Genomic DNA, 25,424 nt, shown 5'->3' with positions numbered 1-25,424 from the left:
CGCTATTATCGGCTAATCGTCCTTATTTTTTATTATTTTAATTCGATTAAAATTGTCAAACAAAAACTAATTTTACTTTCAATATTTTTAATAGGGTTACTGAATTACCTAGTGAAGTTTAATGGTCTAAGATGAAAAAGATAAATAGACCTTACACTCTTTATTATTTTTTAAATATTTATATTTTTCATGCATAAAATTTGCTTGTAGAAATATCATGCTTTTCTTAAAATTATAGATTAACATGCGTTATGAAAATTAAGCTTTATTATAAAAAATAATTTAATAAATATTTTTAATAAAAATAGCTTTGTTATAAAATATAAATTTAATCATTCCATTTAATATTTTTTTATCTATTTATATGTATATTTTTTAAAAAAATAAATTTTCGAAAAACTCTCATATTGCTATGACCGTCTCTAAAATTGGAGGCCAATTAACACCCTGAAGTTAGCATTCAACGAAAATGACCTTTTACCAGTGGGTTAAAATTGATAACGAATGCAAATTATGATATCTTGTCGATTACGAAGATGACTCTGTCAGAAGTTATAGCGACCATGGCACGAATATGTGTAAGCAATGTTTTAATCTAGAATTACATTAAGTGATAAATGATATATAAATTTATTTGTAATATAAACTTAGAACTATGTTTATAAAAGATGGATAATTTATTCATACATGATTTACTTTACGACTTGTTTTAATATACTATACTATAAAATGCTTATTTTATAATACATATTATTTTTCTTAAATGATGCATTGAAATAGAAAAACTTATGATAGACCTGATAAGATGGTGAAAGATATACTTATAAAATTGAAATCAGAACCATTCGACCAAAATTGCATGTGCAAACAAAACAAATTGAAACCACATTAATCCATAGTGGAAATTCCAGGTGATTTTTATGAAGAAACTGATATTACATTATTATTTAAGTCTTAATTCATGACAAGAAAAGATCGAGAAGAAGCCTATGATAATATGTTGCAACTCGTCGCCTGATACTGCGCCTTAGATTCCGAGTCCCTTGGCCTCTCAACATGAGAATGGAACCAAAAGACTTCCTTTTTCTTGCAACTTTCTACAGAGTTGAACCTTCAAACGTTCACTGGATAAAATCATTTTGAAAAATAAAAGCCGAGCATTTTTGCACCTCGAGACTACACTTAATACAGCCGATAACCACTGAAAAATATAATGACCATTCAAGCATGAAGCCTGTCGAGTGGAAGTTGCGTGGACAATGAAGCTACTTTTTCCGAGAAAAAGAAGGATATTGGCATCAATCATTTAATTTTGCTAGCCTTCATCACATAAATCTCTTAATTCTATAAATCTGCCTCACATATCATTTATTTTATCTAATCCTTTGGTTTAAAGAAGTCTTTGATGTTGCCAATAAAACCCTTATCATATGGATTTGTAAATCGAGTTTCCGAAGTGGGACTTCCTGCAAAATCACATACAACAAAACCCAATCAATTGGTAACAAATGCATTTGGCACAGAAAAGTTCAACTAAAACTCGTACAATAAAGCTACCTGGTTGGGGCTGGACAATGAGTTGGAATTCAGGATATTTCCTCCAGTTAATCTGGAAAATTGTCTTGTTTTGGTCATACGTAATATGATTAAAAAAAGAACCCTATACCACTAAACTGAGAAATTACAAACATGGCAAAGTTCTAGTAATTACCCACTCTTCTGTTCTGATATTTAAGCAGATGCAATATATATGCCACACTAGGAAGACCACCTAGTGAAGAAGAACAATTAAACATCGTTAAATTATAAATGCTGACAATTTCAGCATTCAAGAGAAGAAAGAATAGATGCTTAAATGAAACACAATTGGACAAGAGTGCTCAAAATACAGAGATAAAGAAAAGGAAACATCTGTACGACAGTTCACCTAAAAGCTTTAGTTCAGTTGTTAGAAATGGCCCTTTCTACCTGACTAGAAAGCACAGCAGGGTGAGTGTCGGTCAGCAAATTGATTTCTAGAAACTTAAATTTATGTATTTATTGAGGTTACTTAGAAACTTAGTCAATGAGAGAGGAAACAAAGTGACCATCAACATGACTCCGGTCATCATATTGTTCCCTCAAAAGCAACGCAATTAAAAATGGCATCTTGGTTTCTAATGCTCCACTTGGATAAGTCAACCTCATTGATTTAATTTCTGCATCGGTAATTGATGAATCAAGCAAAATTTATGTGACAGCCCATTTAGAACTGCATCACCATTTCTTGTATTGACCAGCAGAGAGAGAATAATCCTTCCACTAAGAACTTAGCAAATATTGACATAATTTACTTTCTGGGAAAAAAAAAAAAAGAAAAATAAGAGACAAAAAAGAGATTGCCAACAATTCTTCCAGTTCTGTACTCAACCCGTACACTAGCATGGTAACTTTCTCATGTTTTCAAAATTTCATGACAAATATATGAATAATGCACTGCTGCTTTTAATACAAAACGTCATCAGGAAGTTGACGTATGTAAATGATAACATGGGGCATCAATCAGACCTGCCATAGCACCTGGAGGATAGAAAACAGTGTTGTGCCGATCACAAAGTTGCCAGAGATGATGTTCTGCAGAATGTATAATATTTGAAGTTTTAATCATCCATTGCGCATTATTATTATTTGTAATTTGTTATCAGATAATAATAATAAAAAAAAGAGGAGATAGATAAACAGGAAGACAAGTATGGCTGAAAAGGAACATTATACACTGATATTATAACACAGTTACACTGGTGCTGCTTAACCTACTATTATGATGAATAGAAACTCAAATTCAAATAACTTAAGGAGCACTCTGCAAATGGCAATCATCATATGCAGTCATCAAAACTACATCTGATTGTATTTGCATGATGGAAAAATTTGTGATGCAGAACGTACCTCCAATCTTATTTTTTGTGTATTTAGAGATCTTGTGATGACTGCAAATCAAAAATGTGAAAAAGTTAACGACATTGAGAAAGTAAAGAGAGGCAATAACATTTTCTCCAGATGCAGTGTTTCTAACTAAGAATTTAGGTTGAATGCAATTGACATTCAAGAATATCAGTGATTGCTTGACTGATAGTCCATATGACAAAAAACTAGCTAGTTGTCCAACTACATCACCATACTAATCACGTACAATGAGTTGAACACATTGTATAGGAGGCCTCAGCGATAACAAATCCAGCTAAAAGACCAATGAATAGACGGCGGTTCTTCTGACCTGTGAACAAGGCATCAATATTTGATGATGTACAAGCCCTAATTTATAACGAAACTGAAACTGCATTAGAAAAACACAACTTATGGTGCATTACCTATGCAATTCCCAAAAGCAGGACAATGGTGGTCGAATCCCCTAATGCTTGTCTTACAGATATTGCAATACCTAACCCTTGAAAATAATGGAGACTTCTGAAAATAAGAATTAAAAAACAAATAGGTTACAACAGCCATAAGATACAAGTTTCAGTACATACAATTAACTGCATATGGTAGTGAAAAAACAAAATGCTATTGATGAACATTCAGCAGACGATAGGCATTCTCAAACCGACCAAACTATAAGTTACCTAAAACATTTGCCCTCAAGAAATATGCTATTAATAAGAACTGAATACACCACCAATTACTTGGAAAACTAATTCTATCAAAGTGCTTTCATCATTAGAATGGACCAATTAATGAACCATAAATTGCCATTACCGCTACTTCTGCCGCAAGTAAAGGATACAGTTATGCACACAAGATACTGCAACAAAAATAAATTTAGGATCCAATTTAATACCTCATACTGAAGATCGAATTCAGAAAAGCCTTTTTGCTCTGACTCTATTGAGCAAGAAGAGTCGTGTGCAACCATTCCAGGATCACTAGAAAAAATTCTGCAACCACAGAGCAGACATTATCAGTTTGGCCCTAGAAATCTTCCTTGCATATCAAAGTACAGAAAAAAAAAAAAAAAGATGCTCAAAGTTTGTCTTGTTTACTAGCATCATACAACTCAACAACCACAAAATAATCATAAAATTGTTGAATTAAAGATTTCAGGTGTGAATCAGAATCAAGACCACTTTTTTCCCCTAAAGAAGGTGGAAGGACGAGAACTACCATATCAAAACTCAGGAATAATCATGGTTAGCCAACAATGATCAAGAATGTATTTGTAAATATCTATAGAAACAGAGATTGAAGACATGATCAACAGCTGGAAGTAATATGGTAGCAAAGAACATGTACTTGCTATAGTGTGAAGTAAAATATTTTCTCAGAAAGCTGAGAGACACCACCTGATGGGCTTTAGCCACAAAGAGAAGGTGAAGCTAGTCATTATATCGAATTCCCATTTGGATGTCTTAATTTAATCTTTGTATGCTAGGTTATTATCCAAAATAGTACAATTCATAGGTGGAGGAAGTGTTCCCTCGGCTATTAGGTGGATCGTTCCAATTAGGTTTCTAATGGACTGACCCAAGAGTTTGGGAGTTTATGGTGAAGAAATGTGATCAGAACTTCACTGGACCAAAAGGTAAAGTTGTTAGTTTTCATAAAATATCTTATAACAGATGAGCCATTTAATTTCATATAAGAGGGCAACTCAATTGCAGATTTGGTTGTTTTCTTCTATAAAGAATGACAGATGGCATGTATTATATATGTATAAAGGCAACATGAGCCAACAGCATGTAGATGGCAAATATAAAAACTAGCTGCTTTTATCATATGAATCCGAAGACAGCCGAAGAAAAACTTTTCCAAGAGAAACCAGATGAAAATGTAACGCTTGATACAGAAAGCAGAGTCAACCACAGTCAATTGATGCTAAATGAATCATTAACGATTCCCACAGGTAAAGAGAATGAAATAAAAAGGGAAGCTTACTTGTAGAAACCAAACAGAAGTAAAGCACATTCAGCATTGAGAATGGCATCCAGTATAGAAGGAATAGCTGCAATTAAGAAAGAAGAAGAAGAAGAAGAAGAAATCAGTGCCAGAAATAGAGTAACTAAAGACTTAAATGTTTTGTATCGAACGAGCAGAGCAACTAAACTTCTACGTTGCAGATAAAAAAGGAAACCAGTGGGTTCACTAGCTGAACTCGATGGGGATGGTTTAAAGGGAAAGAAAGTACCTCCTCGGATTACAGCGATATAAACTCCCCATAAAAATAGTATATTAAAAAGAACAAAAGCCGGGGCGGACGCTGCTATCCCGAGGAGCCGCCTCCAGCACTTACCCAAGAAAATAGTCGCCAGCAGAACTAAAGCTGCACGAAAAAGAAAACAAAAGAAAAAAAAAAGCTCTATTAACATCGAAGAAAGAAAGATGAGAGAGAAGATGATAGGGGAGAGAGAAACCTGAGATGGGGAGCAGGGAGAGGAGGGAGAGCGAAGGGAAGAGGCGGGGAACCATGGCAAGGGCGAAGTGGCATAGGAGGGCGAGGAAGCAGGAAACTGCGGCCGATCGGAGAAGCTCCCACGGCGATCGCCGGGGCCTCTGAAACCCCAACCCTAGCATCCGCGATTGGGGGGAAAGGACCAGAGAAGAAATTTTTTTAAAAAAAATGAAAGAAAGCCGCTACATGGCTCCTTCTCAGGGACCAATTTTTGCATATATACCCGTAGAATCAATCATCACGACAACTAACAACGGCGGAGAAGGATGTTTTAACGATCAAAAAAAATGAGAGAAGGAAGCAAGCAAGTAATGTAGCGGTACGGAGATCCAGATCCAACGGCTAATGGTCGTTCTGGATCGCACCGGCGGCCTCCACTGCCGGCATCGTCTGCGTCCAGACCGCCACCGAAGCGTGAATCGGCACTCCTCGTCGAACAGATTACTAATTTCAGGCAACAATCGAGATGTGATAACGAAAAGAGGGTCTGATTTTAAACAAATTGAGGAGGAGGAGGAGGAGGAGAAAGGGGACGGAAGAAGGAAGCGACGACGAGGAGTGGAAGGAGGGACGGCAGTCAGAACCTTCTCCACCGCCTGGTGTTCATCCCTCCAGCTCCCCCCACCCCACCTCCTCGGTTTTCCTTTTTTCCCCCCTCTCTTACCGTGGAACCCAAGTACCGACAGTGGCCCCGTAATAAAAAAGGAAAAGGCTTTTGCGCAACTTCAAATTGGTGATTCAAAAAACTAGTTCATCCGAATTGTACCCTGTCGCATGATCAAGCGAGGTGAATGGTGGAAGCCGGACGGTTGCGTGATTTTTGTGAGTTGTGATGGCAACGCGCTCGAATTTAATTGGTGGATAGCGGGACGATCACGCTGATTCGGTAGGAAGGCTGCAAGCGGGGCCCAGCCCGCATCCGATCTCTACTCACCTCCGAGTTTATCCCTAGCCGCCGTATTATACTTCCATGATTCCATCCGTGTCCTTTTGACGACCTGGGTCCGCACCGTCGTGGTTCCCACAAACATTTTCCATCATAAAAAACACTCACCCGTTACGGTAAGTCGGTAACACAAAACGTAAGCTCTCCTCTGCAATGCAATGCAAGCAGGAACGCATATTTTTGCAGTAATAATACTACCGTTCACTTAGTGATAAACAAGCTGCTCAGTTATTTGACCGCGATTGACAGATTCAGCTTTCATAACATTCCATCAGATCAGCTGATACCGACACAGTAAGGCCCTGTTTGGGGGAGCTGTTAGCAGTAGAGCTGTTGGAAGTAGAACTCTCTGAAGTAGAGCTGTTATAAAAAGCTGTTTGCTGTTTGGTAACTACATTCGTAAAGTGCTGTGGTACTTTGTTTTGTGTTTGGTAAACAAACTGAGAAAGTACTTTTGTATGACAAAATTACCATAAAGAACATTGCATAGTATTATACAACAGAACATAATAAAACATAATATAAATTAATACATAAATATACGATATAGTATAATATTATTGTAATATAAAATAATATTATGTTAATATAGCATAATAGTAATATAATTATTAGAGTAAATTAATATTTGGTAATTTAACATAATATTAAATTATTTAACATAGCATATTAATGTATTATGATATAATGTAATATATATTATATTTATAGTATAATACAATAATAAAAGTATAAAATATTATAATTTTTAGTATAAATTAATTTCTCATAATATAACATAATATTAAATTATTTAAAATAACATATTAATGTATTATAAAGTAATGTAATATAATACAATATTTATAGTATAATACAATAATAAAGGTATAAAAAATTATAATTATTATTATAAATTAATTTTCCATAATATAACATAATATTAAATTATTTAAAATAACATATTAATGTATTATAATGTAATGTAATATAATATAATATTTATAGTATAATACAATAATAAAGTTATAAAATATTATAATTATTAGTATAAATTAATTTTTCATAATATAACATAATATTAAATTATTTAACATAACATATTAATGTATTATGATATAATATAATATGATATTATATTTATAGTATAATACAAAAATAAAGGTATAAAATATTATAATTATTAGTATAAATTAATTTTTCATATTATAACATAATATTAAATTATTTAACATAGCATATTAATGTATTATGATATAATATAATATGATATTATATTTATAGTATCACACAAAAATAAAGGTATAAAATATTATAATTATTAGTATAAAATAATTTCCCATAATAATTTTCCATAATTTTCCATAAAATAATTTTCCGCGGTCCAGGGGCTCTTCTTCGTGGTCCACGCTCGAAGAGGACCTCAGCGTGGGCCGCGAGGTTGATGATAAAAAAAAAACAATAGATTGATTTTGGAAGGTATGGAAAAGGATTAAAATTTTTTTCTTCTAAAATGTGGTTGAAGAGATGCATACAAAAATTAAAAAGAAAAATACATTTTCTTACGAAAGGGAGTCTGACGGCTAGGGTTCTTGGCTCCAGCAGATTTTTAGGTTTATAAAGGGATAAACTATGTAATTATGTTATTTTAATATGGGCATTTTTGTCAAAAATACAGCTTTCCAAAAAAGCTGAAACAGCTTCCTCCCAAAAGCTCCAAATTAGAGCTTCCTCCCAAAAGCTGTTTTCAGCTTCCCGCAAAAGCTGAAACAGCTTTTTGAAAAATTTACCAAACACAGTTTTTCATCTAAAAGTACTTTTGGAGGGCCAGAAAGTGCTTTCTGACCCTCCAAAAGCTCCCCCAAACAGGGCCTAAGTCATCCAACACTATTAGCATTGGATATAATTTGTTCTACTTTGGGTATAATTTCTTCACCAAGCTAGACAAAATATAAAATATTTAAAACTTTCGAAAATAGGGAAAAAGCTTTGATGATGCCGGATGCAAGAATAGCCTTCGCATGGTCCTTCGAATATTCTTAACCTTCCATGTGGGATAATATAACATCTGACATATTGCCGTTTCCTTTATGCCTGCTAGTTGCCGGCCCAGGTACGATCAGCAAACTCAACACAGTAGTTCAGATGACCGGTTACAACTGCTTGTTCGCACAATAAGCCCGCCACAATCTCAGCTTGAAGGTAATGGATACCCACTGCACCTGATGGTCCTCTAAGGAAGCGCACAATTGTAATCTATTGACAAAAGAAATTGCATTAAGACTTTCTCAGAATACAAATATGCCAGGGAGTCTGCATTCGGAATATAGCTCATTCTGCTATTGACATTCAATGGCAAAAAAGAATTATGCCCTGCCATTCACTTTGAACCTCAAGCAGACCAGATGTATGTATGCAGCCATACCCTCACATGCAGAGGCTCTTTCTTTCTATAATCTTAATGTCATAATGGAGCGACTTTACTGAATCATCCTCTCCGTGACTAATTCAACACTACAGATGAAGAAAACAACACTCAAAAGTCCAAACAAAGATTTCCTAAAATTAGTCAAATTTCAAAAATAATTTGTCTGGCTGTCTATAAGACCCCACATTAGAGAGCATACAAAGAAATATACTTCTTAAGCTCCCATAATTCAAAAAAGTTGAGATGTTGGAAAATTCTGCGCTGGGACCATGGCAGTCCCCCCAACTACATCATTTCTTCTTCTCGGTCACTCCAGCAGACCTGCAAGTGGAAGCGCCACAAGAAACCCAAGAGTAATAATTAGAAATTCTACAACTTGTACACAGGTTATCACCAAAATTACAGCCACCATGTTCATACGGGACATTCAACGGATGTTTTCATGTCATTTTGACTTAAATTGCTAGCAACAGTATCAAGAGCAAATATTTAAACTTAAAAAATCCAAAAAGCTTAACTCATTCATGTAATTTCCTGAACAATCAAGGTTCAATTGATATAATAGTTCTAGCTGATCACTATATGTTAGTAGCAATTAAATAAGTTCCAATGCTTAAGCAGAACTGGTAACACGTTGGATTACAATTTACTACATTCAGGCACACTAGAACCAGACCAAGAACCAGAGTTAACAACTAAATTTGGTTGTGTCCCCATCCACCAGAATTTGACAAGCTATATATATATATATATATATATATATATATATATATATATATATATATATATATATATATATATATATATATATAATATAATATATAATAACAACCTAGCAAGGGTTGACATTATATTGAATTTATAATACTAAAATATATCATCAATTTACATTTTATAATCAAATAATGACCCTACGTTATGCTGCCAGAAAATTTTTTAACAGAACCTCAGTGGACATGTTTTAAATGGAAAATAGTATATTTTGATACAAAATGGAAAAAAATGAAATAGCAGTCAAGAAAAAAAAATTAGGCCCTCACCTCATCTTCCTCAGAACATTGGCCATCTCCTCACGCTTCTTCTTGGCTCTCTTGTGAGTACCCAATTTTCTCTTTGCCACTTTCAATGCACGCTTGTCCTTTCCAACTTTAAGAAGCTCAGTAATCCTCTTCTCATAAGGAGCAAACCCAGCAACTTCCCTGATTAAGCTTCTCACAAAGTGCACCCTTTTGCTGGTTTTCTGAAATAATATAAAAGTTTTAAGACATCTCAATACAATTTTGCAATGTACAGAAATAATAGAAACAAAGTTAGCCTATGAAACAGATTCACTGCAATAAACATCAATATCCATCAGTTCAATGGAATCATTCCATGTAAACCTCCATAATGTTCTCAAGCACACAGATAGTTGCATCCTGTTGGAGGCAATGGTAATTTTATTTTACCCAAAACTAAGATAAAATCTGACAAGCACACAAAGCAAGAACTGAATTAGAGGTTTAGAACTCCAAAATTATGCATAAAGAATGCATCTGTCAGGTTGTCACATCAGAAAAATGAGGATGGATGGAGTGAGATTAAAGGCTTGATCTTCTCAAATGGCCATTGGCTCAGCACTGGCGATATGTGAGGGACAATTTTAATATACTACTTCAAACAGAGCAAATAAAAGCAAAGGTATCAGCACTGCAAGCAATACCAGATGCAAAATTTGCATCAACATATTTGAAGTAGTGAAACATTGGAGTTTTCGGAAAACTAAACTTCTTCAATGTAAGGTTTTGTCTGTTTGCAAATATGAAACTAATGAAAACTCATAGGCTACAACTTTAACAACTTCATAGGGAACAGTCAAAACTAAACCTATACAAAAAGATGCATTCAAGTTATCTAAATCAGGAGTACATATGATCGTTTTCTCAAACAAGAGTTCTTGAACCAGATTTACTCAAAATGCAACATGAAAAATGTTAGAATACATCGCAACCAAACCCAAAAGAAACTAGCAAAGTTTTATTTCCTAATTTTATCTAAATATCTACAAACATTAACATGAAAATGCAGCAAATCATGTTCAGTTATATACAAGTATCCTAGGTTGTTAAAAATATTAATTTCCTATTTGAATAACCAAAAAATAGTAGACCCGTCTGATACAAATCCTACCTGTTAAGACCCACCTTAGAATTGGTTTAGGATCAACATTGAATCCTTTCATTTCCTAAAGTTCCTTTCCCAGAGTATATTAATTGAAATTATAGCCTTTTTTATATCCATCTCCAAACAGAGCACCTAATCCAATAGGGACAGCACAAACTTGAAAATTAAAACATTCACATATGAGCAGTATCATATTAATGTCATTCTCGCATGCAAAACCTGCCTAGTTAAACATCATCGGTAAACTGCCTATCTTGCTCACTATCTTACAGAGAACCAAGACTTGGTAAAAGAAAAAAACTAACTAGAGCCCTAAATCATTCTGCACTCAAGCAACATCTATTTCCATTTTATGGTAAATGAAAATCAGACAATCCATATTCAAACTGGATTATAAAAAAAAGCACTTCATTGACATGCATGCATGTTGTCATTTTCTGGGATCTTGATTACTAACAGATGTTAAATAGTATTTGCAAGTACCAGATTCTCACCAAGCTACCAAATAGTCTCTGTTTCATTCTAACACAGACTTCTACACTTGTGTGTAAGCATGAGCACCATTATCCTTAATAACATCAACAAAAAGTATCTCTTTCCCTCTCTGTTTTGCACCGCACAGAGAGGAAAGAGTAAAATCGAGTAAAAGAAATTCCTTCCAAACATTTTCTTGGGACTCTTACCCCTTTTCTGCTGGATGGGCGAGGAGGCAACTCCCGCTTGGTGACGATGTGGCCTTTGTTCAGCCCGACAAAGAGCCCAGTATTCGGCTGCGGAGCCATCGCTTCCTTCTGTAGAAAATCCATAAAAAACCGACAACCAAGAGCGATCAGGGTGTTCGTAGCACAGGATCTTAAAGCAAACAATGACGAGATACGAGAGAGAGAAATCAAAACTAACGAAATCCATATAGAAAATGATAACAAAAAAAGAAGAGCGGATCCGATGATCTAGATTTCCGTCTGATGTAATGAAGGCATACAAGAAAAAAGATTGTTAATTGACAACAAAATTGGGGTTTTAAGATCGGAAACAGAGAAACGAGCATCGCTACGAGAGGGGTCCGTCTCTCACCTCCGGTTCAGTTCCGCAGAAACCCCAGCGGCCAACCTAGAACCCTAACGGCGGAAGATGGAACTCCCAATAAAGAGCACGGCGGGGGCCGAGATTTTGCGACATAATGACAAATATAGGCCTCAGTGGTTCGTTATTAGCGAAAGTACCCCTAAGTAGATCACGACCGTCCAATGGTGGTTATATTGGGCCTTCCTGGACGGCCCATGTTGCTTGGTTTTGGTGATTCTGAATCATTGGACCTACCAGGATGAAGTACACCCATTTCCGCTGACCAAAACTCGTTCGGGTGGACCCGATTCCAACACCTCTTGGAAACGAATCTCGGCTGAATTCCCACCAAGGGACAAAAAGTTTAAATCGATTTTAAAAAAATATTAACTGAATTTTGTGCAGCACTTTTGGTTAGAGCCATAAATGATTTCGGTCTATATTGGGAGCCATCTTAGGCCAGGTGGATATATTAAGCCCACTTTGATGCTTAGTGCAGGGAGGCAAGGGATTGAGTAGGCTATTACTCGTACCCACCCATACTTAAACATTGCAAGTTGGATAGATTAGGTTAAGTAAAGCTGCATAAAATAATTTTTTTGCATGCCTCTTTTTTTTTTTTTGTCTTGGGGAGCAAATTTGAAGGGAGATATATATCTGGTTCGGGTTCGAGACGAGTTTACCATTTTTTGTACTCATCTCGAATTTATCGTGGGTCATATAAAATCGATCTTATTAAGGTCAAATTAGATTAGGTATCCAATGGGGTGGAGTAAATTGTCTCTCATACTATAGTGCTTCACAAGGGCTGGCTCAGTCATGCATATCTGGTCAAGTGAGTTCTAGAGGAACAAAGGTGCGAAAACTACAATTAAGATTACCACCAGTGACTTAGAGACAAGAGCAGAGTGGAGGGCCTTGGTTGTTAATACCATTCATATAAATATTTTGTCTTCCCAGGGGCAGCAACTTTTGACACGTTGATCACAGTCTCTATATCTGTTCGAGATAGATTGGCATGGATTAAGCAAATTATGGTGTGGATTTATTATAGCTAGCAATCTTATTTGAAAAATTACAGAGGTTATCAGGTCAAGCAAATAGCAAGCCAGCATTTTGACCTCCCTTGTCCTTCTTCCTTGATCTCTTTACCAACACTACCATGCTTCATTGATACATCAGGTCAAAATACATTTCTACAAAAGATCTCATTCAAAATACAACTCTATGATCTGAATCCGGTCAAACTCTAACCGAATTATAAGTCCATTTAAAGTTTATGTCATCAAGTTTAGCATATAGTTAACTCAAATTGAAATCGTTGACTCAAACCTAGCCCAAATAAGATTTGAGATGCGTTGAATGAATTTTGGTACTGTATCAAAACTCTATAGCACATGACACGGCCACATATTCCACAGAGTATAATCTTATAGAATATGTGGCCATATCACATGCTAGTCTAAATGATAGATTTGGGGCATGACAGTTTGCTCGGCATCATTCCAGCAATTTTATTCTTGAAGTTCTCTTCTTGCAGTAGTTGTAATCATGATTTCACAATTCCTTTATCATTGAGATGGATTCATTTCGATGCGAAGTGTCACAACATGTATTTTTTTCTCTTTTTTGCCAAAAAAAAAGAAGCTATATAAGCCACATAACCTTCATGTGCATGGCTGCAGGGAATTGTCTCGTTAGTCAGTACTCATGCTTGTAGTTTCGTCTCTTTTCACGTGAATTGCAGCAGATGCCAGCTATTTGTGTCTTATTCTCTGGTTCAGGCTGTATTATTCGCATAAAAGAATATTTGATCATGGTTGTAACAAATGATCGGGTGGGGGTGCGTGAGATATTTTCTACTTCTCTCACAGAATAGTATGAATTGCGAAAGTCTAATGTTTCTTTTCTTTTCTTTTTTTTTTTTAAGAAAAAGCCAGGTTAGTATATGACTATTCTAATGCCTTAAATTTATAATCATTTCTATGCGCGGCATGATTGAGGAAAATTAAATCAATGGACTTCCTATTGTTAGCTCCAAGTTTAGCGATCAGCATCCCTTTCACTTGACCCAATAATGCCTCTCTGGCATGAGTGGGTCAACTAAGCTAACCTTGCTATTTAGGAAGGATGCTATCGATCGAGTTAGGTTCGGGTTTTACTAAACCCCAATCCGTAACTATTAAGGTTTTGTTTCTAACTTTTGTTACATATCCTATTAATTGAGAGATTGAGCTGAGTTCGGATAATAAAAATATGTATTTGATTCAGATAAAGTGGAGTTCAGGGTCAGGACCTCGGGTATGCATCACAATATTGAATATTATGTATTGAAGAGTTAATCAAGCTAAATAATCCATGCTTTGAAAAGTTTATTAGTAAAGTGTCCAATAAATGTTTTAAATTAAAGGATATATAATTGAAAAGATACACTTAAAATCAAGTATAAATATCGAAACATGCTCTAACATGCTACTAGTTTTTATTTTTTGAAATCGAAGGGTGCATAGATAAAACTAATATTATATATGCATGTGTATTTATTTTATATATACATATAAAACAAATTTAATAATTTATGCAGATTTGGTCAGGTGGAGGTTGATTGGGTATAAAAATCTCAAATCCAAATCCAATCTTAAAATTTCTACAGATTTAATTTTGATTCCATATCCAATCTGTTTACTATCGGATTCGGATGGATTGCCGGGTCGAGGATTATTTTTTCGGATTCCACAATGGTGTTGGTCCGTTGCATTGTTGGACGCTGGAGCTTCACATCGCGTGGACGAGTAGTCTTTGTCCGTCGTCCATCAAGACCAGGCTTCGAGCAATGGGAAGTCTGGAAACTATTTACGTGGAACCCAAGGCCACGTATGGTCCATCTATAGGTGTCCTAAAAGCTAACCCTGCTTTCTCGAGTGGTCTTTCTCCTCTGCACCATTTCCCTGGTTTGAGTGCTGCCACCATTTGGCGTTGAAGCCTGATTTCAGGCAGTGTTTTTGCCAACAAACTCTTGTCAACTTGCTACGTAGCTGAGTAGTAGCGAGTATTTAAAGGCACAAAAGCATGCATGTCTACATGGAACAGGGCCTCAAGTTTTTCGTATCATGACTTTGTGACACAAGCAACCATTAGTTCTCCACAGTTCTGCACGGATCTCATCCTTTAACCCCAAACATGGCATGGTATATTCCATGCAGGCTTCTTTCACTTTCCCATGTTTTGGTTGTTCCTTACCAAGGGAGGGAAGAATATTGATGCATAAAGTTACAATTATAAGGTCCCCACATGACTTAGGATCTTATTTAGTAAGACTAGTGCCTCTCCGAACTAGGAAACTTCAATTATTTTTTTTTCCGGTGCAAAGGAGGAGAACCCTGTGGCAAGATTTGATATGCACCATTGTCGGAATCAATGAAAAATTCTCCAATACTATCTGGGTTTAATACGACCGTAGCCAAGCAATCTGCAACCTGGTTGCCTTCTAAACTGCCATGCATCCGGCATCCGGCCGGCTTCCAAGGTTTCCAAGAGGGAGCTTTAGAAAAAATATCACCAACGTAAGTAATGATGGTTATTGAATCATCTCCAACTAAATTGGGTGGTTCACTTTCTATTTTGTAAAGGTTAACTGCATTTCTTCATGGAAGCTAACTGAGATTTTTGAATTTCCAGTAACTTCCAGCATAGAAATCATAATCCAAAACTTACAGCGTTGCATGAAATAAATTAGAAAACAACCACGATGTCAGCTTTTTTGCACTGAATGATGCGAATACATACACTTAATACTAAATTCTGAATCGTCTTCGGGGGAAAATATTATATGACACCAAAACCCATGAGGGTTTACTTGAAGCAGAAGCTATGGAGCATCCACAGCACCCAAGGTCTCTGACTTGCATGGGAGCAGGGATTTGCAGCACCGACATTTTTGTTTTCAATGCATCGAGGCTCGAAAAGAATGGACTGAAGATGAAATTACGATTCGTCTAAAAAGACTACAACTCTTGACTTACTGAATCCTGCGATAAACTAAAGTTCGGTTCCAATTACATCACGAACACCTCAAATAATTAACAAGAAAATAAGCCACAGATGCTCCCATGTTGTGAGCGTCCCAAAAAAAAACACATGGTTGATCTCCATTGCAAGATGACAGTCTCGGACTAAGCATCCAATTGCATTGATTGCCTTGCCTGGTTTCTATTCCTTTATATTCTTTTAATTGGATGCCATGGTTTTTCTAATTTATTGCTTTTCCCGTAAAAAAAAATATTAGTGTTAATTGTTTAATAAAACTAACATGGAATAGGTTACTTAAAGCTTAAGTGTCTTCTTTCTTTGAGAAGATAGAATGGAGGAGGGGAAAGGTGAAAGATCCTTCACCTGTAGAATATCTTGCTCCTGGACAAAAGCTTTGCAGCCTATTTTAGATTTTTCACATATAAAGGTGCCACTCTATCATTCATCTTGATCACAACTACTAAAAACTTTTTAAAAGTACCATCCTAAATATTTTGGAACTTATGGATAATATGAAGAAAAATAAAACGTTGGCGTGACCACTTAAGCATGGTCTCTTTTTTTTAAGCATGTTCATGCATGGTATTTTTCAAATCTTTTCTTGTACACAATTCACCAGCATGCTCGTCCATTGGTACAATACTTTTTAACAACAAGAAAAAGGCTGTGAAACTAAATGTTTTCCATATGAATGCAGGGAAATTGATAGAAATAGGAAACGGATGGCCCTTCTTATAACACTTCGAATGGGAGAACGATATAATTTGCATGAAACTTAAAATTATTTTGAAGTTAACAAGATGCTAGATGGTTTTCTTTCATTACCACCTGTCTCTTAAGAAACTTTCTATGGCGCAGTGATTAAGCCACCACTTATAAGGATAGCATTTTCACCTTAATTTTATATACTTAGGTAGCCAATATAGCAAGTTAAATGAAAGAATAAAGAACAATTACGAAGGGTATAACTTCTCCCTTCTAAGAGTAACTTTTTATCATGTTTCCCTCGAATAAAGATCTTCGCACAAACTAATGGTGCTACATAAGCATCAAATACCATTCATCAACACTCAACAACTTGTGTTCACTTTTGGCATCAGGCCGTTAGAACCATACAAGATGGTCGAAGTATCAACATATATTTTCTTTTAGAAAATATATTCTTAACACCTAACTTGAAGACCACATTATTACCATTCTATATGGGACGAGTCATTCTGGACTGTAGTCTCTAAGCCCTCAAGGAGGTTGTAAGCTCTAAAATATAAATTTATCACAGAATAATAAAAAAATAATGGAATTGAGTCGTAAATTTTTTATTCCAGTTTCTATTTTTTAAGAGCCAAAAATTGCCGGTGATTTATTTATTTATTTTTCTGAACCGTCAGTCCAAATTCAATGCCAAGGGTCAAAATAATTGGAGGCTCGGGATCTGAACAGCGTGAAAACTCCGAGATTCGTCAGACTTTGGACTCTCAAGTACTGCCCTCTTCGTCATAGAAGCGACCCAGTCTCCACTTTTACCTGCCCCATTTGCTCGATTCCTAGCTCCCTCACTGCATCCGTGAAATATAGTTCTTAAATATATTTTTATTATTAGATGTTGCGGATTTGGTCGCAGTTGATCGCTCATATCTATGCTATTTTTTAAAAGCTAATATTAAGAAAGAAATTACTGCAAGATAGATTTTATTTATTCATTTTTTTTAATAAAATTGTATTAGATTAGAGGAAATGAAAGCGAATTTTTTACTTTTTTTTCGTCAGCTTTCTTGTTTTTTTTTTTTTTGATTTTATTAGCTCGCTCGTTCATACGCCGTTGTAAAAAAAAAAATTTATTTTGTTTTCGCTTGAGAATCTAATTCACCTCGCCTATTATGCTTGAAATATAATATTTTATTTTTAAAATAATATTCAGATTTTATCCAAAACTCTCATCAAGGAAAGTTAAGATGTTGTTTAAGGAACAGAGGACAAGTACATGGGATTCTTTTTCTTCTTATTTTTTATTCGGATTTTTATCATTGTTCTCTCTTTTATACGGAAAATCAAGAAAGCAATGCTCGACTCCTAAATCCTTCTGGGTCTTAGAAACCCCCGGCCGCTTTCCTATTAAACGCGCTCGCCATCCACCTCCTCCTCCTCTTACCTCCCCGGGTCGTTCCGTTCGGGAGGTTGGTTGGCCGGAGACGCAGAGGTGGCGGAGAGATGGGTCAGGAGCTCAGCTGCGCCAGATCAAGCCAGGAGCACGAGTTCTTCAGCGCTGTCCGAGCCGGCGACTTGGAGGCGGTGGAGTCCGCCCTCCGCCGGGACGCCTCCCTCCTCCACCAGGCCACCATCTACGACCGCCTCTCCGCCCTCCACATCGCCGCCGCCAATGGCCGCGTCGAGGTTCGTTTCTTGCTTCCTCGAATCGATTCTCACTCTCTCCTTTTCTTCCCGGCCGTTTTTGGTGGAATCTTGGTAAATTTCCGGTTCCAATCGCTGGATTTTGGCGGCATTTGCAGGTTCTTTCTATGTTGCTGAGACGATCTGTTATCCCCGATGTCCTAAATCGAAGTAAACAGGTGAGGAGATCATAAAAGCTCCATCTTTTTTTTTTTTTCTGTTTTATGGTTTTCGTTGTTTCTATCGGCCATCTTGGAGCATAAAGGCGTAACCTTTGTGCGTTTCTGTGGTAATAAAAGACTCCCCTGATGCTGGCGGCGATGCACGGGAAGATCGCCTGCGTGCAGAGGCTCCTCCAAGCCGGAGCAAATGTATGCCAAATTTCTGCGCCGTTCCCTATTTTTCCAACTTTTGTTGTTTCTTCTCCCTCCCGAAGTCTTGAGCTATGAATGGAATGTTCATCTAGATCTGCCTTTGTTTGTGTTAGATCTTGATGTTCGACTCGTTGCATGGAAGAACTTGCTTGCATTATGCTGCATATTACGGCCATTCGGATTGTCTGCAAGCCGTTCTGTCGGCAGCTCAATCCACTTCTGTTGCTGATTCTTGGTGGGTTTCTTTTCAAATCTTCCATTCACTGTTATTTGGTGGCTATGATAGATCATCCATGTCTTGATCTCCGGGGTATCTTCTAATTATTCTCTCTTCATGTGCTGTTTATGCTTGTAGGGGATTTGCTCGATTTGTGAACATTAGAGATGGCCATGGGGCGACGCCTTTGCACCTTGCAGTGAGGCAGAGACGGCCTAATTGCGTCCATATGCTTTTGGACAATGGGGCTCTCGTCTGTGCTTTGACTGGTGGATATGGGTAATTCCACAGCTTCACATTTTCCTCTTTGGATGTGCTTGGTTTCCTTCTTTGGAGTTTGGTCGGTTGTGAGAGCAGCTATCAACTCAGTAGCTATTGAATTGCAGTTGCCCAGGAAGCACTCCTCTGCACTTGGCGGCCCGCGGGGGATGCCTGGATTGCGTTCGGGAATTGCTGGCATGGGGAGCTGATCGGCTTCAAAGGGATGCATCTGGGTAAAGATTCTTTCAACACCACTTATGCCACTCAAATTGGAAAGTCTTAAGTTTGATTTCTTTTCGTGATACCTTAATGTATCCATAGAATTATGAACAACTCATCATAATATTATCTTCGACGTGTTAAATTGCGTTTTCGTTTCAAGATTTTTCCATATGAAGAGTTTTAAGTAGTCTGTCTTATTATCTACTTTGCAGATCTGGATCTCTTTATGATCTTGATGCTGACAATGTTGCCAAGCTCTATATTAACATCTGTCTATTGTTTTAAACTACTAGTCTTGTTGAAGACTTAAATCTACTTAATTTGTTCCTATTATGCGATCCTAAAAGTTATAAATTATTATGTTGAATGTTTTTTTTTTCACCTTTGCCTGTCCTACTCCAATTATGATTTTTAGCGAACCTTAATTAAAAAAAAAACAATCTTCCAAAGTTTTAGTAATATCTTGTTTCCATCATTAACTGATTGGTTTGAAATGATCATTTTGGCCATGAGTTTTGAATTTGGGAAGCTCTTTTAATAGATATAATAACTACTGATATGCTGATGAACATTTCTTCTTTTCATTGTTTATTTTTTTTAAAAAAATGTATGCTGATTGATATCCGCAGGAGAATACCATATGATGTTGCTTTGAAGCGAAACCATGGAGCATGTGCGGCCCTACTAAATCCATCATCAGCAGAGCCTCTGGTTTGGCCTTCTCCATTAAAGTTCATCAGTGAGCTGGATCGAGATGCAAAGGCTCTATTAGAGGCAGCTCTGATGGAAGCTAATAGGGAAAGGGAGAAGAAGATCTTGAAGGGGACAGCATATTCCTTGCCATCCCCTGCGCATTCAGCTGATGGAATTGATGATGACATCTCCGAGGTAGCCTACTGTGCTTACTTTCTGGTTTCAGTTTGAATTGAACAATGACCGCATTCCCTTCTTAATAGATCAGTAGGACCATAAGGTTACTATGATGCAGTAGTAATGCATGTTGGTTGATAGAATTTTCCAGTCATCTGTAGTGGTGGACGTTTTGGGCTTGAGGTGATGCATAGCATATATGTTGCTTTAGATTCTCGCGAACTTATCGTCCTTGTATGGTCCGAGCTTAACAATATATGCTTTTTATTGTTGCCGAGCTGCAAGAAGAGTTAGGTATGGCTTGATAACATCATGATGCTGCTATCCATAGCTGAGCATGTGCTGGCTTCGAGCAAGCTGCTATATTTTCACTCTTGATTAAATAGAGTACTTGTTATACATTTGGGCCACCACATACAGAGGTGATGCAGATCAGGCTAAGAGTGGCAGTACCACCCAACCAATAAGCTACACGAAGATTGCGTCACGATATATAATGCTAACTACTTTATGATTGACTGCTGAATTCATATCAACATATGATACACAAATACACATTTTGCTATCCTGATATCAGCATCTTTGTTAATGGTAATCCATGAAGCATGATAGATAAGTCAAACGTAGTTATCTAATCTTGTGTTCAATATTTTTCCTCATCGAGACAAGTATACCTGCTGATAGAACACCTAATTGGAACATTTTGATCTGATTCATGTGGTGAAATGTCCTGCAGGCGAGCGACACCGAGCTCTGCTGTATCTGCTTCGACCAAGTCTGCACCATCGAGGTCCAAGGCTGTGGGCATCAGATGTGTGCGCATTGCACATTGGCTCTATGCTGCCACAGCAAGCCCAACCCCGCAACGTCGAGCCTGCCAGCCCCCGCCTGCCCCTTCTGCCGCAGCAACATAGCCCGGCTGGTGGTGGCCAAAACCAGGGCCGAGGATGACGGAGACAATGGCAGCTCAAAGCAAAGGCGGTCGAGGAGGTCTCGGAATGTCGGCGAAGGAAGCAGCAGCTTCAAAGGCCTATCTTCTGCTATGGGATCATTTGGAAAGATGGGCGGCCGTGGTTCAGGGCGGATGGCCGATAGTAAGGATGTGGTGGATAAGCCTTGAGACGCCCCAATTCATGACAGGTGAACAATTTTGAGGGATCCTTGAAGCAGTCCATTGCTTTTATGTAGATTCTCTCATTCTAAAGGCAGAAGGAGAAATCCAATAAGCAGTCCCCTATGCAGTTTTTGGGTCGGTCTTTGGGTACTAGTAGCAAGGACCGTACACTCTGGTGCTTTTGGTAAGGCTGGTTGTCCTCACCTTTGCTGATGAGAGATTGTAGTTGTAATTATTGTGACTGGTGCCCATTGTGGGAACTCAAAAGTGGTTGCATCAAGGACCACCGCAATCCAACTAGTTTTCTTTGAAGGGTGGAGAAGTTGTAGGCCTGCCTGTCTACTTCTGTAACAACAAAGATGGTACAAATGAACAATTCATTTAAATGACCTTTGGGTGTTGGCTACCATGTGACTGCCATATAATGGTGCATGGAGAGAGGGCTCCATTATTCAGTGGTTGATCCGATTGGAGAAAACCAATTTTTTTGTTTTTAACCTTCTGAACTCGAATTTTTTAAAACAAATTTAAAAGAAGACGAAAAAAATTCGAAAGTAGGATTTATATCCTCTTTTCTCATTGATGATCATAATATATAGCCATTATTTGTAATAGTGAGATCTATTCTTGTATAATCCAGATCGGATTTCCATCCTAGCTCTAATTAGGCTCATTTTTCATATATATATATATATATATATATATATATATATATGATTAGTAGAAATAAATTTTAAAAAATTAAAATTCTGTGGGAGATAGATTTTGACTTTTACATCAGCTTTGATTTCTGTATTTTGGTAAATTATTGTTGGATTAAGAGATACATTTGACTAAAATTTTTCTCAAAAAAAAAATGATTTGACAGGTCTATTTTAAAACCTAAATAATGGAATTTGGGCTTGATCACTAGAGGCAAGGCTTTTTTCGGGAGGCGGTGTCATATTGTAAGTCTTGAAAAATTATCCTATTTCAAAAAAAAAAAACATTTCAATCACCATCTATGATTAAGCTATGACCTCCAAAAATTTGGCTTAGGACTCAACTTTGGTAGATCTTGTTCTTGAACTCTATTTACAGCAATCTATTGTTTTGAATTAGCGCTCCATTTAGCTTTACACTGCTCGTCTGACTTGTGTAGCTTGGTTCATAAGGTGAAATCTGATTTCTGAAATTTGTTGTTGAGGTAGTTGGACTGTGGGATCCCATGGATGATGGGGGCACAAGGCCAAACTATTGATGTTGAGGATATATATATTACTTAAAAGAGAGCATGGAACCAAGTGGTTGATTGGTGATGGGTATAGTATGGATGTTGTGGAGGACTCTTAGGTGGATTCTCTCTCGGTGAAGCTCTGGCTGATCATAGTCAATGTTGAGGCCGTGGATAGTCTGTGGATTTGCGATCTCCTCCACTTTGACAGAGTTGGGTGGGAGACTAGCCGGATCGGCCATCTATTTGGTGAGCACCTCGCAGAGAGCTACGGAGGTGGCCTCGTATATGGCAAATCACTCTGGGGAGTTCTCTGAATTGGTAAGAGGGAGCTGCCTAAAGTGCTCCGAGACTTAGGGCTCGTTTGGTTCACGGGAAGCATTTTCCCTCGTAGGAATATAATTCCTGGGAAATAAATTCCTAAGAAGAGGATGCCTAGGAAAATACTTTTGGCATGTTTGGTTGACCATGGAAAAGTGACAAATTTCCAAAGTGTTTATGTTTGGTTAGCGATCCACTTTCCTAGGAAAGTTATGTATAATTCCTATTATGCCCTTAATAAAAATTAGGTCTTTAATGCCTCTTTAATGCTTCTTTAATGATGAAGGGTCTTTTTGGAAAAAAATAAAAATGGAATGATTCCCGCCTTATGGAAAAGTAACTTTTCCATGTTTCTCATGGGAAAGACTTTTCCATGAAATGTGGGAACTATATTTCCATGGGAATACAACTTTCTCATTTCTCTTATTTGAAAACTCCAACCAAACAAGAGGCATCTCATTACTTTTCCGTTGACCACACTTTCCTCCGTTCTTTTCCCGCGAACCAAACGAGCCCTTATTACTTTTTAACTTTCTTGGATGTATTTACACGAGAAGTATATGAGTTCTAACTAACTTTGTGGGGGGAAAAAAAGATGTGTTCACCCTTCCACCCCACGAATGCTGGCTCTTGGTGTTGGGTCAAGATGTTGACATGGGCCCGGGTGGGGTTCAGCTGCCGTGTGAAGGAAGGATAAACATTGGACTAAACAGCAGAAAGTTGAAATAAAGGTCGAAATGACAATTGTTAAGCTCTCTCCATCCCATTGATTTTGTTTTGCAATGAAGGAAGGATCCTTTTGAAATCAAATCAAGATAGCATATAGAGTGGGGAATAGAGGAGGGAGATCACAAGAGTCTCTTGTCCGGATGCATTCCTTTTTCCTAGCTTTAGATTCCAAAAGCCCTCAAAATATCTACTTCATTGGTCGACCATCACAATTAAATCTTAGATGTTGTTGAAGCAAAGCAGTCCAAGTTGACGAAGTGATGGCATCATGTGAACGTCTTGATAGCCAAGTCAAATGCTTAATACGATGACTAATAATCAAATAGATGGTATGATCATCTCTTCTGTTCCACTTGCCGGGTTGATTGCTGTATACTCATCTGATGTAGCATGATGGTGGTAAGGCTGTTCATTGGAAAATCAACATGTCATCTTGATTCGAATCTCAAAGTGCAGTGGAAATAAAGTTTTCATTAATCAGACATATTTGTATCTAATCATTCGATTATTAGTTTGAAAAACCAAACTTAATGATCGAAAAAAAACATCTACATAAGCATCTACATGTGGTCTACATATGTCATCATGAATAAAATTTTAAGTTCGCTCTAACATAAGTTATAAGAAATTTTTACAACTTGGACAGCCCTAGCCTCATCCAATTTGGCTCGTAAATTTTATACAAAAAAAAAAAAATCATTGAGGTATTCTAGAGTGTGAAGAAAATTGATCGAATCAAGTTCTTTGAATTCCTAAAGCTTAGTTATTTGATAAGATTTTATTCAATTTGTTCTTTTTTTTAATCTAAACTTCATTCAATTCGTTATGTAGGCCCGTGTTATATAACATAACAAGCGAACTTCATCTAGATTCCCTTTTGCTCTATTAATGTTATATTTATTCAAATTTCCAATGCATCAAACAACCTGAAGCTTTTAAAAATTGAATTATAAAAGGTGCTGCCTGCTCAAAACCGAAGGATTGTGATCCAAAAATCGAACATACCTCAACCCTAAAAGAAAAGTCTGGATTGAATTTTTCAGCAGGAGAGCATAAAATGTTATCTCCATTCTCACTCATCATGCTCGCCAAACCATCCACACATATTTTTTACCTTTTTTTTGGGTACAACGACCGCTCACGCTACTTTAATGCAAGTGCAACTAGCAAAATCAAGAAAAAGAAAATGACAAAGCAGTGAAAAATCGACCTCTGTTATGTCCAGAGGATCTCTTTAGAGTATCGGGCAGCATAGGTGATGACCCAATCAACAACTTTGTTCATTTTTCGGTACACATACACAGCCTGAAAGGTGCTACAGTCTCTTACCATCCAACAGATATCGCAAAGTAAAGGATTTTCATCCTCTTTCGCCTCTTATTCCATATCCAATCGATCACCGTCGCAGAATTTCTTTGAAGGAGGATACACTCAATCTTCAGTACCCGCCTCATATATATACCGATCTTTTTCAAATTTTAAAAGTTGATGCGTATGGAGTTGTTTTTCATCGTTTTTGTATATCTATATTATCTTGTTATTTTTTTTTTTTTTCCAGCGAAGAACTTCTTATCTGGATGTATCAAACAAAAAAAAAAAAAAGAGAAAGGTCTCAATTATTGTGGATCCGTCGCTACGCCATGTGCGTTGGGCGAGGCAGCTGGTGAAACCCGTGAC

The 25,424-nt window shown here is 37.0% G+C and overlaps 3 protein-coding genes across 4 annotated transcripts; 1 reads left to right on the top strand and 2 right to left on the bottom strand.

Moving 5' to 3' along the window:
- Positions 1-896: 896 nt before the first annotated feature.
- LOC103703460 (palmitoyltransferase ZDHHC17-like) lies at positions 897-6,126 on the bottom strand. 2 transcript variants are annotated; one of them, XM_026803110.2, is made up of 11 exons: positions 5,391-6,126; positions 5,165-5,299; positions 4,915-4,981; positions 3,821-3,917; positions 3,351-3,444; positions 3,173-3,256; positions 2,929-2,969; positions 2,548-2,613; positions 1,712-1,771; positions 1,558-1,609; positions 897-1,466 (listed from the first exon to the last, which is right to left on the bottom strand). In XM_026803110.2, exons 1-11 carry the CDS (start codon positions 5,548-5,550, stop codon positions 1,378-1,380), a joined length of 945 nt encoding a protein of 314 aa, XP_026658911.1. In that variant the 5' UTR covers positions 5,551-6,126; the 3' UTR covers positions 897-1,377. The 2 variants fall into 2 exon arrangements, with proteins under 2 accessions (XP_026658911.1, XP_008784533.1); XM_008786311.4 differs by having other exon boundaries at positions 3,351-3,447; positions 5,391-6,122.
- A 2,639-nt stretch (positions 6,127-8,765) lies between these two features.
- Positions 8,766-12,109, bottom strand: LOC103703461 (60S ribosomal protein L36-3-like). Its single transcript, XM_008786312.4, has 4 exons — positions 12,019-12,109; positions 11,628-11,735; positions 9,822-10,021; positions 8,766-9,102 (listed from the first exon to the last, which is right to left on the bottom strand). The coding sequence occupies exons 2-4, from the start codon at positions 11,724-11,726 to the stop codon at positions 9,072-9,074; spliced, it is 330 nt and encodes a 109-aa protein (XP_008784534.1). The 5' UTR covers positions 11,727-11,735; positions 12,019-12,109; the 3' UTR covers positions 8,766-9,071.
- A 5,973-nt stretch (positions 12,110-18,082) lies between these two features.
- On the top strand, positions 18,083-21,893 carry LOC103703462 (E3 ubiquitin-protein ligase XB3-like). The gene is made up of 8 exons (XM_008786313.4): positions 18,083-18,429; positions 18,546-18,605; positions 18,726-18,797; positions 18,914-19,035; positions 19,156-19,296; positions 19,404-19,511; positions 20,130-20,388; positions 21,107-21,893. The coding sequence occupies exons 1-8, from the start codon at positions 18,247-18,249 to the stop codon at positions 21,488-21,490; spliced, it is 1,329 nt and encodes a 442-aa protein (XP_008784535.1). The 5' UTR covers positions 18,083-18,246; the 3' UTR covers positions 21,491-21,893.
- The last annotated feature ends 3,531 nt before the right edge of the window (positions 21,894-25,424 follow it).

Source organism: Phoenix dactylifera, chromosome 3 (assembly GCF_009389715.1).
Source record: "Phoenix dactylifera cultivar Barhee BC4 chromosome 3, palm_55x_up_171113_PBpolish2nd_filt_p, whole genome shotgun sequence".
NCBI lineage: Eukaryota > Viridiplantae > Streptophyta > Magnoliopsida > Arecales > Arecaceae > Phoenix > Phoenix dactylifera.
Note: the sequence above shows the minus strand (reverse complement) of the source record. Positions and strands in the feature narration are given on the sequence as shown.

Excerpts from the sequence above, each read along its gene's own strand:
- LOC103703462 (XM_008786313.4), top strand. The coding sequence starts at position 18,247 with ATGGGTCAGGAGCTCAGCTGCGCCAGATCAAGCCAGGAGCACGAGTTC. Across the intron at positions 18,798-18,913 it reads TCCTCCAAGCCGGAGCAAAT|ATCTTGATGTTCGACTCGTT; the intron begins GTATGCCAAATT and ends TGTTTGTGTTAG. Across the intron at positions 20,389-21,106 it reads TTGATGATGACATCTCCGAG|GCGAGCGACACCGAGCTCTG; the intron begins GTAGCCTACTGT and ends AATGTCCTGCAG.
- LOC103703460 (XM_008786311.4), bottom strand. The coding sequence starts at position 5,550 with ATGCTAGGGTTGGGGTTTCAGAGGCCCCGGCGATCGCCGTGGGAGCTT. Across the intron at positions 3,448-3,820 it reads AATTCGATCTTCAGTATGAG|AAGTCTCCATTATTTTCAAG; the intron begins GTATTAAATTGG and ends TCTTATTTTCAG. Across the intron at positions 1,772-2,547 it reads TCCTCCAGGTGCTATGGCAG|GTGGTCTTCCTAGTGTGGCA; the intron begins GTCTGATTGATG and ends CTTCTTCACTAG.
- LOC103703461 (XM_008786312.4), bottom strand. The coding sequence starts at position 11,726 with ATGGCTCCGCAGCCGAATACTGGGCTCTTTGTCGGGCTGAACAAAGGC. Across the intron at positions 10,022-11,627 it reads GCCCATCCAGCAGAAAAGGG|AAAACCAGCAAAAGGGTGCA; the intron begins GTAAGAGTCCCA and ends ATATTATTTCAG. Across the intron at positions 9,103-9,821 it reads AATGTTCTGAGGAAGATGAG|GTCTGCTGGAGTGACCGAGA; the intron begins GTGAGGGCCTAA and ends TTCCACTTGCAG.